The 13,536-nt window shown below is 50.0% G+C and overlaps 1 protein-coding gene across 2 annotated transcripts in view; it reads right to left on the bottom strand.

Moving 5' to 3' along the window:
• Positions 1-12,993, bottom strand: part of LDLR (low density lipoprotein receptor) — a 32,600-nt gene extending 19,607 nt beyond the window's left edge. Inside the window, exons 1-4 of one of the 2 annotated variants that reach the window (XM_030300649.1) lie at positions 12,832-12,993; positions 5,527-5,649; positions 4,967-5,089; positions 3,068-3,454 (exon numbers count right to left, since the gene is read on the bottom strand). In XM_030300649.1, the coding sequence (XP_030156509.1) occupies positions 3,068-3,454; positions 4,967-5,089; positions 5,527-5,649; positions 12,832-12,898 (700 nt within the window). In that variant the 5' untranslated portion in view covers positions 12,899-12,993. Of the gene's footprint in view, positions 1-3,067; positions 3,455-4,966; positions 5,090-5,526; positions 5,650-10,449; positions 11,688-12,831 lie in introns of those variants that run through there. The other variant, XM_030300658.1, reaches the window with a different exon arrangement.
• Between the last annotated feature and the right edge of the window lie 543 nt (positions 12,994-13,536).

The raw sequence follows: 13,536 nt of genomic DNA, 5'->3' as shown, positions 1-13,536 counted from the left end.
GCCAGAGAGAGAGAAAAGGGAGAGAATCCCTAGCAGGTTCCATGCTGTCAGCATGGAGCCTGATGCGAGGCTCGAACGCACAAACCCATGAGATCATGACCTGAGCCAAGATCAAGAGTTGGACGCTTAACCAACTGAGCCCCCCAGGTGCCCCTGCCGGTGTAGTTTTAAAGCTTCTTTCATGGCAGCAAGTACTGTTCTCCTCAATGAAGAAGAATCCCGGAAAATTATTACCGAAGTCACAGAGCAACGTTTGGAAAATGGGAAAGTGGGGTGGGGAGCACCCTAATGCAACCAGTGAGTTTCTGGGAGTCCTCTCCACTCTTTCCACATACTCATTTTTTCAGAACACATAATTGTTTTTTTCCAATTTTATTTTTAAGTAATCTCTAGACCCAACGTGGGGCTCGAACTCACAACCCGAGATCAAGAGTCCCACACTCTACCAACTGAGCCAGCCAGGCGCCCCAAGGACACGTAATTTATTACAATGCTGGAAGAGCCAACAGGCCACTCTCAGCAGAAAAGCAATGGCATGTTCCCAATCTAGACAGAGGCAGGACAAATTATGACCGATGCTATCAGCATCACCAAGTACAACACGGCCCATCACTGCGAAACAGCTCCAGAGTTTATAAGACATGTGGGGAAAAAGACAAATTTTTCGTTTCTGCAAGGGACCAAGGCACTGGTTACTCAGCCTTTCTGGGCCTCAGTTTCCCCATCTGTAAAGAGTGGGGGAAGCCTGCTCACAAGTTATGAGAATTAAGTTAGTTTGTGTTAAGTTTTAGTACGGGGGCGCCTGGGTGGCTCAGTCAGTTAACCATCCAACTTCAGCTCAGGTCATGATCTCAAAGGTCCACGGTTCGAGGCCTAAAATGGGCTCTGTGCCGATAGCACTGAGCCTGCTTTGGATTCTCTGTCTCCACCTCATGCCCCCTCTCTGCTCACATGCCGTCTCTCTCACAAATAAACAAACGTTAAAAAAAAAAAAATTTAGTACAGATCATGTACAAAGTCATCATTTTAAAATGTGACTTTTAGGGTAGCCTGGGTGGTTCAGTCCGTTAAGCGTCCAACTCCTGATTTCATTCAGCTCAGGTCATGATTTCACAGTTCATGAGATCAAGTCCTGTGTTGGGCTCTGCACTGTCAGCATGGAGCCTGCTTGGGATTCATTCTCTGTCTCTCTCTCGCTCGCTCTCTCTGCCCTTCCCCCACTCGTGCTCCAGCTCTCTCTCAAAAATAAACATTCAAAAAATAAGTAAATAAAAAATAAATAAGAACGTGCCATTTAGCGGTGCCTGGAGGGCTCAGTCAGACCAGCATGTGACTCTTGATCTTGGGGTCATGAATTTGGGCTCTACGTTGGGTGCAGAGGTTACTTTAAAAAAATAAATAGGAGACTCTTTTTTTTTTTTTAATTTTTTTTTTAACGTTTATTTATTTTTGAGACAGAGAGACAGAGCATGAATGGGGGAGGGGCAGAGAGAGGGAGACACAGAATCTGAAACAGGCTCCAGGCTCTGAGCCATCAGCCCAGAGCCCGACACGGGGCTTGAACTCACGGACCGCGAGATCGTGACCTGAGCTGAAGTCGGACGCTTAACCAACTGAGCCACCGAGGCGCCCCAAAAAATAAATAGGAGACTCTTAAATACAGAGAACAAACTGAGGGTTGCTGGAGGGGTTTGCGTGGGGGGATGGGCTAAATGGGTAAGGGGCATTAAGGAGGACACTTGTTGGGATGAGCACTGGGTGCTATACTTAGGGGATCAATCACCAGAATCTACTCCTGAAATCATTATTACACTATATGCTAACTAACTTGGATGTAAATTAAAAAAAAGTAAGTAAACAAATTAATAAATAAATAAATACGGGCACCTGGGCGGCTCAGTCGGTTAAGCATCCTACTCTTGGTTTCTGCTCAGGTCATGATTTCACGGGTCGTGAGATCGAGCCCTGTGTCCAACTCTGTGCTGACAGTGAGGAACCTGCTTGGGATTCTCTCTTTCCTTCTCATTCTGCCCACCCCCCACTCTCTCTCTCTCAAAATAAATCAATAAACTTTAAAATAATTTAAGATTTTTTTCAAGCAACTTTTTAAAAGTCTAATTACATCTCCCCAGAGATTACCACTAGGGAGAGCGCACCTGGGCAAAGATACCAAAGAAACAGGAACATGAAACCCTGGTCTAGATTCACAGGAGCTCTACATCGCTAGTTTTACGACAAGGAAGCACGGACACAGGGCCTGGGCCACACACCTTTCATCTGCACGGTCTCCGACACGGGAGCCGCTCACCGCGTGTGGCAACTTAACTGTCAATTCATTAAAGTGAAATAAAACAAAAAACTCCACTCTCTGGTCACACAAGCTCCACTGGGAGGCAAGGACTGCTCTGGTCAGCACAGACGTGGGACGTCTCCACCACCACAGAAAGTTCTATTGGGACGCACTGGACTCCAACCGAAACCTGCAAAGTCCAAGGCCTTTGCCCCATTCTACTGGGGGGGGGAGAACACAATGCAATGAGGTTGGGTCCTTGGCCAAGGGTCACAAAGCTTGGGGGTCACCAGCCAGGCCTGGAGCCCAGAATCCTTTCTGGACCACAATAATACTGCAACATGCAGCTTGCTCCCTTGTAGGAAAAAGAGCTTATTGTGTAAGTGTTAAAGACAGAGTCTCCTGGGGGTCCTGGGGGGCTCACTCAGTTGGTTAAACGTCTGACCCTTGATCTCTGCTTAGGTCACAACCTCGCGGTTTGTGAGCTCAAGCCATGTGTTTGTTGCCTGCTCGGGATTCTCTCTCACCTGCTTTCTCTCTGCCCCTCCCCCACCCCTTGCAAAATGAATAAATAAACTTAAAAAATTAAAAAAAAAAAGCCTCCTTTTAGGGATGCTCTCTTCTCCAGGTGATCAGTAACACTGGAAGAAACACGAAACGAGATGGACTTTCTTGCTGTGTGATCTGAAACTATTTAACCACCGAAAGGCCCACCCGTCCCACACCAGGGGGGGCACAGGGACAGGTCAGAGGACCCACCCCCGATGGCGCCCCTACCGCAGTTCTCCTCGTCAGACTTGTCCTTGCAGTCAGGGCCGCCGTCACAGCGCCAGCTCGAGTGGATGCACTCGCCACTGTGGCAGTGAAACTCCAGCGCTGAGCAGGGGTTGTCGTCCCCTTGTGGGGCCGACATGTTGCGGCCCCCGCAGCGCTGTGGCCACTCATCTGAGCCATCCTTGCAGTCCGGGTCGCCGTCGCACGCCCACAGCTCGGGGATGCAGGCGGAGTTGTTGCACTGGAAGTGGGCGGGGCTGCAGGTGGGCATGGGGCAGGACGCCTCATCGGACCCGTCTAAGCAGTCGCGGTCCGAGTCACAGACGAACTCCAGGGAGATGCACTTCCCGTCCTGGCAGCGGAACTCATCCTGGGCACACGTCTTGGGCACTGCAGGGGAAGGAGGGGGATGGGAAAAGACAACGGGGTCACCAGAGAGCCTCTCCTCCTCAGTAGCAGCCCATTCCACAGATGAGGACACCGAACCCCAGTCCCATCAAGGTGGCCACTGACTAGGGTTAGACATGCATTTCTAAAGTAAATGTATGTGGGGACGCTTGGCTGGCTCAGTAGGTGGAGCCTGTGACTCTGGATCTCAGGGCTGTAAGTTCGAGCCCCACCCTAGGTGTAGAGATTATTAAACAAAAAAAAATTTTTTTAAATGTTTGAGAGAGACAGAGCACGAGTGGGGAAGGGGCAGAGAGACTGGGAGACACAGAGCAGGCTCCAGGCTCTGAGCTGTCAGCACAGAGCCCCAGTCCGGGGGGAGGCTAAAACTCAGGAACCCAACGGTGAGATCATGACCTGAGTCCAAGTCGGACACTTGACCTACTGAGCCATCCAGGCACCCTAAAAATAAAATCTTTTAAAAAAAGTAAATGTATGTGAACACTCATGTGCTGTTTTTTGGTTTTTTTTTTTTTTAATATCCTGGATTTTTACATTTTCTGAACTTGAAGATCTGACGTTATCTTTGTTATTTAATGGAACCTTGCTCCATTAAAAAAATAAAAACAAAGGGGTGCCTGGGTGGCTCAGTCAGTTAGGCATCTGACTCTTGATTTCGGCGCAGGTCATGATCTCAGGGGATCAAGAGTATGAGCCCCGCATGCTTAATAGTGTGGAGCCTGCTTCAGATTCTGTCTCTCTTCCTCTCTCTCTGCTCCTCCCCTGCTTGTTCTCTCTCTCTCTCTCAAAATAAACAAATACCTCTAAAACAAGAAACAATACGGTTTTTTTTTCAAAAATTTTTTTTATGTTTTTACTTTTGAGAGAGAGACAGAGGGCAAACGGGAAGGGCAGAGAGAGAGGGAGACACAGAATGTGAAGCAGGCTCCAGATTCTGAGCTGTCACTTGACTCGGGACTCGAACTCACGGACTGTGAGATCATGACCTAGCTGAAGTCGGACACTTGACCTACTGAGCCCCCCAGGCGCCCCAAAATGATAGTTTAAAAACTAACCAACTAACATGAAAGAGTCAGGACAGGCACCCAGCTCTCCAAAGTGTGCTCCCCCCTTGTTTCTTGGCAGAACCCTCAACTTGGTGAAGCTTTTTTTCTTCTCGTCAATGGTTAGCTGGGTGATCAGGTCTCGGCCAGGCGGGACCTACTGTGCACTCAGCCTCCCAGCGTGGCTGGTGGTGGTCACGGCGACTCACCAGAGCGTGTGCCATGTGGTTGGGAGAGACACCGGGCAAGACAGCCTCGCTGTGTGTGCGGATGACCGTAGACGTGATGCCATCGCTATCCGCTGCAATGCCCCTTGGGCAAGGTGGGGTTCGTACAGTGTGAGGGGGGTTGGCATGAGACCCCAAGAGACAGAGCCAGGTGAAAAGCAGCCTATCCGCAGCTCCGGTTAGGTCAGAGGGGTAGGGGCGGGCAGGGGAGGGAACACACTTACGACAGCCTTGCTCGTCTGAGCCATTCTCGCAGTCCACCTGGCCGTCACATCTCCAGAACTCAGGGATGCAGCGGTTGACACGGCCCCCACAGCTGAAGTCCCCCGGCTTGCAGGTGACAGACACTGTGGGAGAAACGGGATCGAGCCTTCACTCTAAGGGAAGCCCGGTCTGCCTCTCCAGCCCCCGCTTGGCAGAGGAAAAACAGTTTTCAAAAGGAGGGTGCCACGCCCACCTTTCTGGGTCAAAATGAAGGGTATCTCACGGAGCTTGTTAAAAAAAATCAGACGTGAAGTGATGGAAAGGTTTGGAAGGAGACAGAGGTGGTGGTTGTATAGCATTGTGACTGTATCAATACTACTGAACTAGTCACTTTAAAGTGGTTAATTTCATCTTATGTAAATTTCACTTTTTTTTTTTTTTTTAAGTTGTTAAAGTTAAGTTCCAGAAATAACTCTTCTCCCAAGTCCCAATTCATGGTCGAACACATCAATCTGCGGACTGATTTCCACCTCATCTGTCACCCACTGTCATCAAAAAGGGCAGGAAGCGTGTTACTCACTGCAGGTCTCCTGGGACTCATCTGAGGCATCCAGGCACTCGGCGCTCCCGTCACAAACCCACTTGTAGGAGATGCACTTTCCATCTTGGCACTGGAACTCGTTTCTCTCACATTTGTCCGCCACTGAGAGAGAAGGGAAGAGAAAGGACCATTCAGTGCCAGAACCAGAAACTGACGACGTCACCTGTGTGTGTCTATTTCCTGCCAGCTGAAGAATGAATCCGATCCTTCCCAGGAAACAGAACACACACAACAAATTTCATAAACCAAAAGTATAGTGGAGGATGCAAAGAATAGATCTAGAAGAGCGGCCTGCCAACAATGTGTAAAACTTGACATAATGGTATGGGTCCATTAAGGTAGGGGAAAAAGTCCTTCCCTGCACATGAATAAAGCATATTACAAAACTGTGCTGGAAACAGTAATGAAGAAAACTGACACTATTAAATCATCAACCTGAAGGAAAAATGAGGGGCCTTCTCTAGTAGGTAAGGAGGAAATAAAAAGAGGTAAAATTCTGAGAAATCATTAAAGTTTATTTATTTTTTTGGGTGGGGGGAGCAGACAGAGAATCCCAAGCAGGCTCCGCACTGTCAGCACAGAGCCCGATGCCAGGCTTGATTCATGAACCAGGAGATCATGACCTGAGCCGACCAACTGAGCCACCCAGGTGCCCCTAGAATGTCTTTTAATCTACTTCAATACAGATAGAGGTGGGGTAACTACCAGTTTCCTTGGTCTGCTTATAACTTTAAATCTCCACATTCCTTTGAGAGTAAGGATCCAAATTTATGTCACTAAGAGGTTTGTTTTCAAACTATCAAGACTCTTAATCTCAGCTCAGGTCTTTGTCTTTTTTCTTTTCTTTCTTTCTCTTTCTCTGTCTCTATTTTGAGAGAGAGCGAGAGCAGTTGTGTGCTCACACACAAGCGGGGGACGGACAGAGAGAGAGAGAGGGAGAGAGACAAAGAATCTCAAGCAGGTTCCGAGCTGTTAGCTCAGAGCCCACAGTGGGACTCAAACACAAACTGTGAGATCATGACTTGGGCCAAAACCAAGAGTCAGATGCTTAACCAATGGAGCCACCCACGCGCCCCTCAGCTCAGGTCTTGCTCTCAGGGTTGTGAGTTTGAAGCCCTGAGTCAGTCCCCCATGCTAGGGGTGAAGCCTACTTAAAAAATAATAATAATAATTGGGGTGCCTGGGTGGCTTAGTCGGCTGAGCATGTGACTCCTGATTTCGGCTCGGGTTATGATCCCAGGTTTGTGGGACAGGGCTACACAGGGAGTGTGGAGCCTGCTTGGGATTTTTTTCTCTCTCTCCCATTGCCCCTGAATCCCCCTCTCAAGCTAGCTAGCTAGCTAGTTAGCTATTTAGCTACATACATACATACATACATACATACATACATACATAAATAGGGGCACCTGGGAGGCTCAGTCAGTCAAGCGTCCAACTTCGGCTCAGGTCATGATCTCGTGGTTTATAGCTTTGAGCCCCTACTGACAGCTCAGAGCCTGGAGCCTGCTCTGGATTCTGTGCTTCCCTCTCTTTCTGCCCCTCCCCAACTCACACTCTGTCTCTTTAAATAAACATTTAAAAATTTTTTAAATAAATAAATCTTATTCATGATGGTATCCTACTTAGATTTAAAATCTCAAGTCAGGGGTGCCTGGGTGGCTCAGTTGGTTGAGCGGCCGACTTCAGCTCAGGTCACGATCTCGCAGTCCGTGAGTTCGAGCCCCGCATCAGGCTCTGTGCTGACAGCTCGGAGCCTGGAGCCTGTTTCGGATTCTGTGTCTCCCTCTCTCTGACCCTCCCCCATTCATGCTCTGTCTCTCTCTGTCTCAAAAATAAATAAACGTTAAAAAAAAAATTAAAAAAAATAAATAAAATCTCAAGTCATATTGTACAGTTTTTTGGTTGTTTAAAGATTTTTAACTAATCTCTACACCCAACATGGGGCTTGAACCCACAACCCCGAGATCAAGAGTTATGTGCTCCACGGACTGAGCCAGCCAGGCACCCCAAGGCTGGGTTAATCATTAACAGTTGGGCACATGAAACCACAATTCAAATAGTGTTCTTGATAACTTATTTGTATTTATTTTGCCTGACTTTCCATCATATCTGATTGGAACATCTGTTTTATCTTTTTTTTTTTTTTTTTTTTTTAGTGCTTATTTGCTTTTGAGAGAGAGAGAGATAGAGAGAGAGAGAGAGAGGAGAGAGCGTAAGGGGGGGAGGGTGCAGAGAAAGAGGGAGACACAGAATCCAAGGCAGGATCCAGGCTCTGAGCTGTCAGCACAGAGCCCAATGTGGGGCTTGAACTCATAACCCTGAGATCAAGACCTGAGCTGAGATGAAGAGTCAGACACTCAACTGACTGAACGACCCAGGTACCCCTGTAAGATTTCATTTTTAAGCCATTTCTACACCCAACATGGTGGGGCTGGAACCCACAATCCCAGGACCTCACGGGCTCCATCGACTGAACCAGCCAGGTGCCCCTAGAAGAGAAAAAAAGAGAGAGAACATGTGCAAGTGGGGGAGGGACAGAGAGAGAGGGAAACAGAGGATCTGAAGCAGGCTGTATGCTGACAGCAGAGAGTCTGACGAAGGGATCGATCTCATGAACTGCGATATCATGAACTGAGCTGAAGTTGGACACTTAACATACTGAGCCACCAGGTGCCCGTTTTTTGTTAACTGGGGGGGGGAAAACAAGGTTCAGAATAGTTTGTAATAGTTCAGTATGGTCCTTTTTTTTGAGAAACAGAATCTTATCTGTGCTTCTGCATAGGGAATAGTGGCCAATTCACTTCAGAGTCATTTTTCTTCAAGGAATGCTTTATTTTTGAGATTTTTTAAGAGGTAAGAAAAAATAATTAAGTGAAATAATTGCAATGCCAGTCGCTGCATACGCCTGACTTTAGTGCTAGTTACTCTAATTCTCTAACCTTCCCAAGTGCCTTTTGTTGTCTTTGGTCATTCCAATGGGAGTAGATAAGCCCAGAGACCTCCAGGCCCCCTCAGATATTTCAGCCAGGTTTGAACCCAATCTTGAACCTGGCCTGAGGGCTCTGGGGGCTAGGGACTTTGGGACCCAGTTTTAAAAAACCACCTTCCGGGGCACCTGGCTGGCTCAGTCAGTTAAGCATCCAACTCTTGATTTTGGCTCAGGTCATGATCTCACGGCTCGTGGGTTCGAGCCCTGCGTCAGGCTCCGTGCTGACAGTGCGGAGCCTGCTTGGTATTCTTTCTCTCCCTCTCCCCCACTCATACTCACTCACTCTCTCTTTCTCTCCCTGCCCCCTCAAAATAAATAAATTTAAAAACAAATAAATAAATAAAATTTGGGGGGCACCTGGGAGGCTCAGTCAGTTAAGTGTCTGACTTCGGCTCAGAATATGATCTCACGGTTCATGGGTTCGAGCCTCACGTCAGGTTCTGTGCTGACAGCTCACAGCCTGGAGCCTGCTTTGTATTCTGTGTCTCCCTCTCTCTCTGTCCCTTCCCTGTTCCCGCTCTCTCTCAAAAATTTAAAACCAAATTTTTTTAATAATAAATAAATAAGTAAAAAGCCAACAAACTCTGGGTCTTCAAAGTTCAAGTCCAGTGCTTCTGCCAGAGGTTAGGAAACCAGTCAGATGATACTAGGAGAAAATTGAGGGGGGGCTGAAAGGAGAATAGAGGGGATACCAATAGAGAAATAGAAGAAGCTCTTAGAAGTCCAAAGAGTGACCTGAACAGGAGGAGTCTCTCAGACCTGCCTCTACAGCACGCCCCACACTGCACTGACTCATAGACGAATCGTAATTGTACCCACAACGGGATATGACTCACTTCTCGCTGCTGGCACACAGGGTGGGTAAGAGAGTAATTGGAATTCCAGGACTCAGAAAAAATTAAAAAGGAAGTTCAGGCCAGGGGCACTCACAGTAAGGATGGTGGGAGGAGAAGCTTCTGTCATCCCCTCCTCCCCTAGGGGCTCACAACTTCCATTACCACTAATCCACTGCTCTGGCCTGCCAACCTTTGCACAAAGCTCTATTTTACCAACAGAACGTGCTACAGGAAAGACTGGAAATAGTAGTAATACCATTGCTGGTGGGGACAGGGATCAGGAACAGTGAGCACGGAGGGACACCCCATCAGATGGGTGTCCCCACAGCAGAAAACACCATCCTGGCAAAGGGTCAGAACCAGTCCAATTTAAATGTTGATTTTTTTTTTTTTTTTTTTTTTTTTTTTTTTTTTTGAGAGAGAGAGAGCAAGAGAGAGCAAGGGAGGAGGGGCAGAGAGACAGGGAGACCCAGAATCCAAAGCAGGCTCCAGGTCCCGAGCTGCCAGCACAAGAGCCCGACACGGGGCTCAAACCCACGGACCTCGAGCCCTTGACCCGAGCCGAAGTCAGCCGCTTAACCGACTGAGCCACACAGGCGCTCCAGAACCAGTCCAATTTAAAGCACCATCACCCAAAGAAACCACAGGGTTTTCTTGCTTCCTCCTTGTTGCCCAATCAAGGCTTGGTTTTCCTGGTCAGTTTCATCTAATTTCAGTAAAAGCAACCTGGAGCACCCCACCCCTGAACTCCTCTCTGCTAGGGTTGCACAAGAACCACACCCACCCGTACCCCTGCCGGCCCCCACGCTCAAATCTCTAAATAGCCTTTAAATCTCTCCTGTCACGAGTGACAAGCCAGGAACAAGGTTATCGAAACGGAAAAGGAGAATACACATTTCTGCTTTTTCACCAGCACACAAATGAGGTGGTAAAATGCTTTCGATGTTTTCTTTCCCATGCTACTGAAGATAGCTGTTGTTGAGGGCCATCAAAATTATAGACAGAACCATTTCCGTGGAAAAAAAAAATGGCCAGAGCTACCGGACTCAGCTGAAAATGAACAAGAAATCAATTTACCAAGGGCTCTTTTCCAAACTAGGTGATCTCAAGGCATTTTCCTCAGGGGTGATCTCGATGGAAGATTTTGCAGTCAGCTCCTTCGGGGTGGGGTAGCCTGTTTCTGTGGTTGCTCATTGCTGGTAAGTTCCACAGTGTCTTAGCAACAAATGTCACTTGCTTGACAGCCGGGTAAAGTGTGGACTCTATTAATGTACTTAACACGGGACGTGAGGGCCATCAAAGCACTGAGCAACAAAGGTATCTAGAATTGGATCTTATCGGGGAAGGAACCCTACAGGTAAGAGCAGAAATATCCTGGAAAGACACAGTGAGCCAGGTAGTTCCCCTTGAAGCTTTGCAGTCTCAAAAAAATCTCCCTGTCTTTTTGCCAGTGTTGTCCAAGAAGAAAAGTATGCCCAGCAATGACCACTGAATCCCCCCGGGGGGCATGTTGCGAAGGCAGAGACAACTCTTCTCAGGATGCTCTATTTTTTCTGAATTGGGGTGTGCCCTGGGCATACTTGATAGTCCGCAGATAACGGATTTTGACCCGGCTAAGTGAACACATGCAGCTCGGATTCCAAGGACTTCCATTTCCAAGGAAACGGGACAAGAAATTCCATGCCCTGCCACCTCCCCAAAATGCTTTAAAGACCGCTAAGGAGCGAGCTGGCACAAAACAGGGCTGCCACAAATATACATCATCAGGTTAACACCAGAGCAGAGTAGCTGCTGGCTCCCAGGAGTCTGGGGAACCCCTCAGGTCTCAGAGCCTCCTGGCGAACACAGATTACATCAGATTCTCAGCCACTCGGTGAGAGAGAAAACTAAAGTCAGCAACCCATCTTGCTCAAGACATCACTGCCATCATTTCCTCCTCGGGATGAAGCCCATCAGCGTTTGAAACACAGGTCAAACCAAGTGCCTCTTGACAAGCCACACTCCCTCCTCTTCACACAACTGGGTGGCAGAGTTATCTCAATAATCCTCAGCTGTATGGCATCAACTCCCTTCCTCGCCTCTCAGCCAAAACTGATGCGTCACGGGCAGGAATTCCAAGAGTTCAAAGCGCCCCACGCAAAGCCACCGCCCCATCCGTGGAAAAGTTTCCGGCAATCCCGTTACTAGGCAGCCCCGATTCTTTTATGGGCTGCGCCGGTTCTAAGTAGGAAAAAGATCATTTATCTAATATCCAGGGCGAGGTCAGATGCCTCCGGCAGTTCATTTAAAGCCACCGGGTAACTCAGGAGCAGGCACCAACTAGTCTCTTCACTAAATCTCAACCCCCCTGAAACCTCCGAAGAGGAAAAAAGTCGTCGAACCCCCCTTCAGAGCTTCGAAACAAACAGGGCCACCCTGAGGGATCCATCCGATGTCGGCGCCTCCCGATCCCCGCCCGGGTGGAAGGTCTCCGCTTCCGACCGAAGAGGGGCGGGCATTTCTGAGGCAACGGTTCCACCAGGGAAGGAGGTAGGCCCTGAGGGGTGGCCTGGGGACACGGATGTGAACTCGACCCGGGCAGGGGCTGCGACGGCGGCCGCGGGGACGAAATGGGCTCGGGCCAGATCTCGAAGGAAACCTTGGGCTGCGCGAAGGCGGCCCAGGAGCGCGGTAGGCACCTTGCCCATGCTCACGGAGGCGACTCCGGGGGCCCGGGACGCGTCGCCTTTGTGACAGGAGCGCTGGACGGACGCGAGGGAACTCCTTCGGCCGCCTCACGGAACCAGGTGCTTCGCGCGTCCCAAGCCGCACCTCGAGCCCCGCCCAGCCCTCGTCCCAGCCCCGCCCCGGCCCGCGCGCCCCTCCGCATCCGCCGACTCCCATTGGCCGAGGGGAGTGGCTCGAGGCTCGCCTGTTCCAATCGCGCCCAATGGGAGCTTGGGGACTGGCCCTCGAAGCCGGAGGCGGGGCTGGAGGCGGTGGCCACCGGCAGAAGCGCGCGTGTAGAGCCCGCGAGGAATCGCAGCGTCCGGCTCCGCGGTCCGGAGCCTCCCTAGCGCAATACGAAGCTGCCTGGGGCGCGTGGGTACTTGTCCGCGGGCGGGCGCGAAGGAGCGCCCGCAGGGACCTCGGGCTTCTGCTAGTCCTCTCCCTAGAGCAGCTCGGGGGGGGGGGGGGTTGTCCCTGCCTCCCTAGGGCTGGAGAGCCCCGTGTCCCGGTCTGAGGGAAGATAAGAGACTTGTGGGGAAAACCTCACCCCGCTTCTCCTGACTCCCCCACATCCCCAAACCCTCGCAACCCTCAGCGTTCCCTCCAGCCGTTTGGGAAGGACTTCGTGCCATTTTCCCACAAGTCGTAAAGGATGGGGGCATTTTTCGCATCCTTCCCGCAAATTACCAAGGGGTTCCCCAAGTTCTGGGGGTCATCTCACCGCACGCGGGCGCCTGGAGCCAGCCTTACCTGCCGTCCCCACCGCTGCGAGGAACAGGGCGGCGGCCCAGTTCAGCCCCCAGCCCGCGGCCCTCATGCTCCCAGCCTCCTCCCGTAAAACACCGGCCCGAGTCTGAGTCCGCAAAGTCCGCGCAGGAAACCCGGGTTTGGCGCGGCCCGGCGGCGACTGCCTGCGGGGCCCCAGTCATTTGCAGCATTTCAATGTGAGTTTCCTCGCAGGGGGAGGAGTTTGCAGTGGGGTGATTTTCGAATATCTTCACCTCACTGCGGGAGGAGGAGTTTCGAGAGGAGGAGTTTCGAACGGCCGATGTTACAAGGGCTGTTAACCCGTGAAGCCCTGAGTCGGATTCCAGTCTTTTCCAAACCTCGCTCCCGAATCATCTAATAGGCTGATGACCATGGCCCCCTGTGCCTCCAAAGGGAAAACGGGACGTATCGGAAACTTTACCGTCGCCTTTCCCTACTTGCCTTTGCCTTTCTAGGAATCGTATAGAGATGTTAACTGAGTTTTCTTCAAAATACTCATCGGTGAGGAATTTAAATAAAATCTTCACAAAAGTACAGCCCCCAACTGATCCAGTGAATCCAGCGTTTGGATCAATATGAGCAAAAACATCTCTAAAGTCATTGATCCAGTCGGGGTCTGGACATAAATATTGATTTCTTCTTTTAGGAGAAGGACTCGAACAACCAGGCTGCTTCCTCTCCCCGAAG

This window comes from Lynx canadensis, chromosome A2 (genome assembly GCF_007474595.2).
Source record: "Lynx canadensis isolate LIC74 chromosome A2, mLynCan4.pri.v2, whole genome shotgun sequence".
In the NCBI taxonomy this organism is placed as follows: domain Eukaryota; kingdom Metazoa; phylum Chordata; class Mammalia; order Carnivora; family Felidae; genus Lynx; species Lynx canadensis.
Note: the sequence above shows the minus strand (reverse complement) of the source record. Positions and strands in the feature narration are given on the sequence as shown.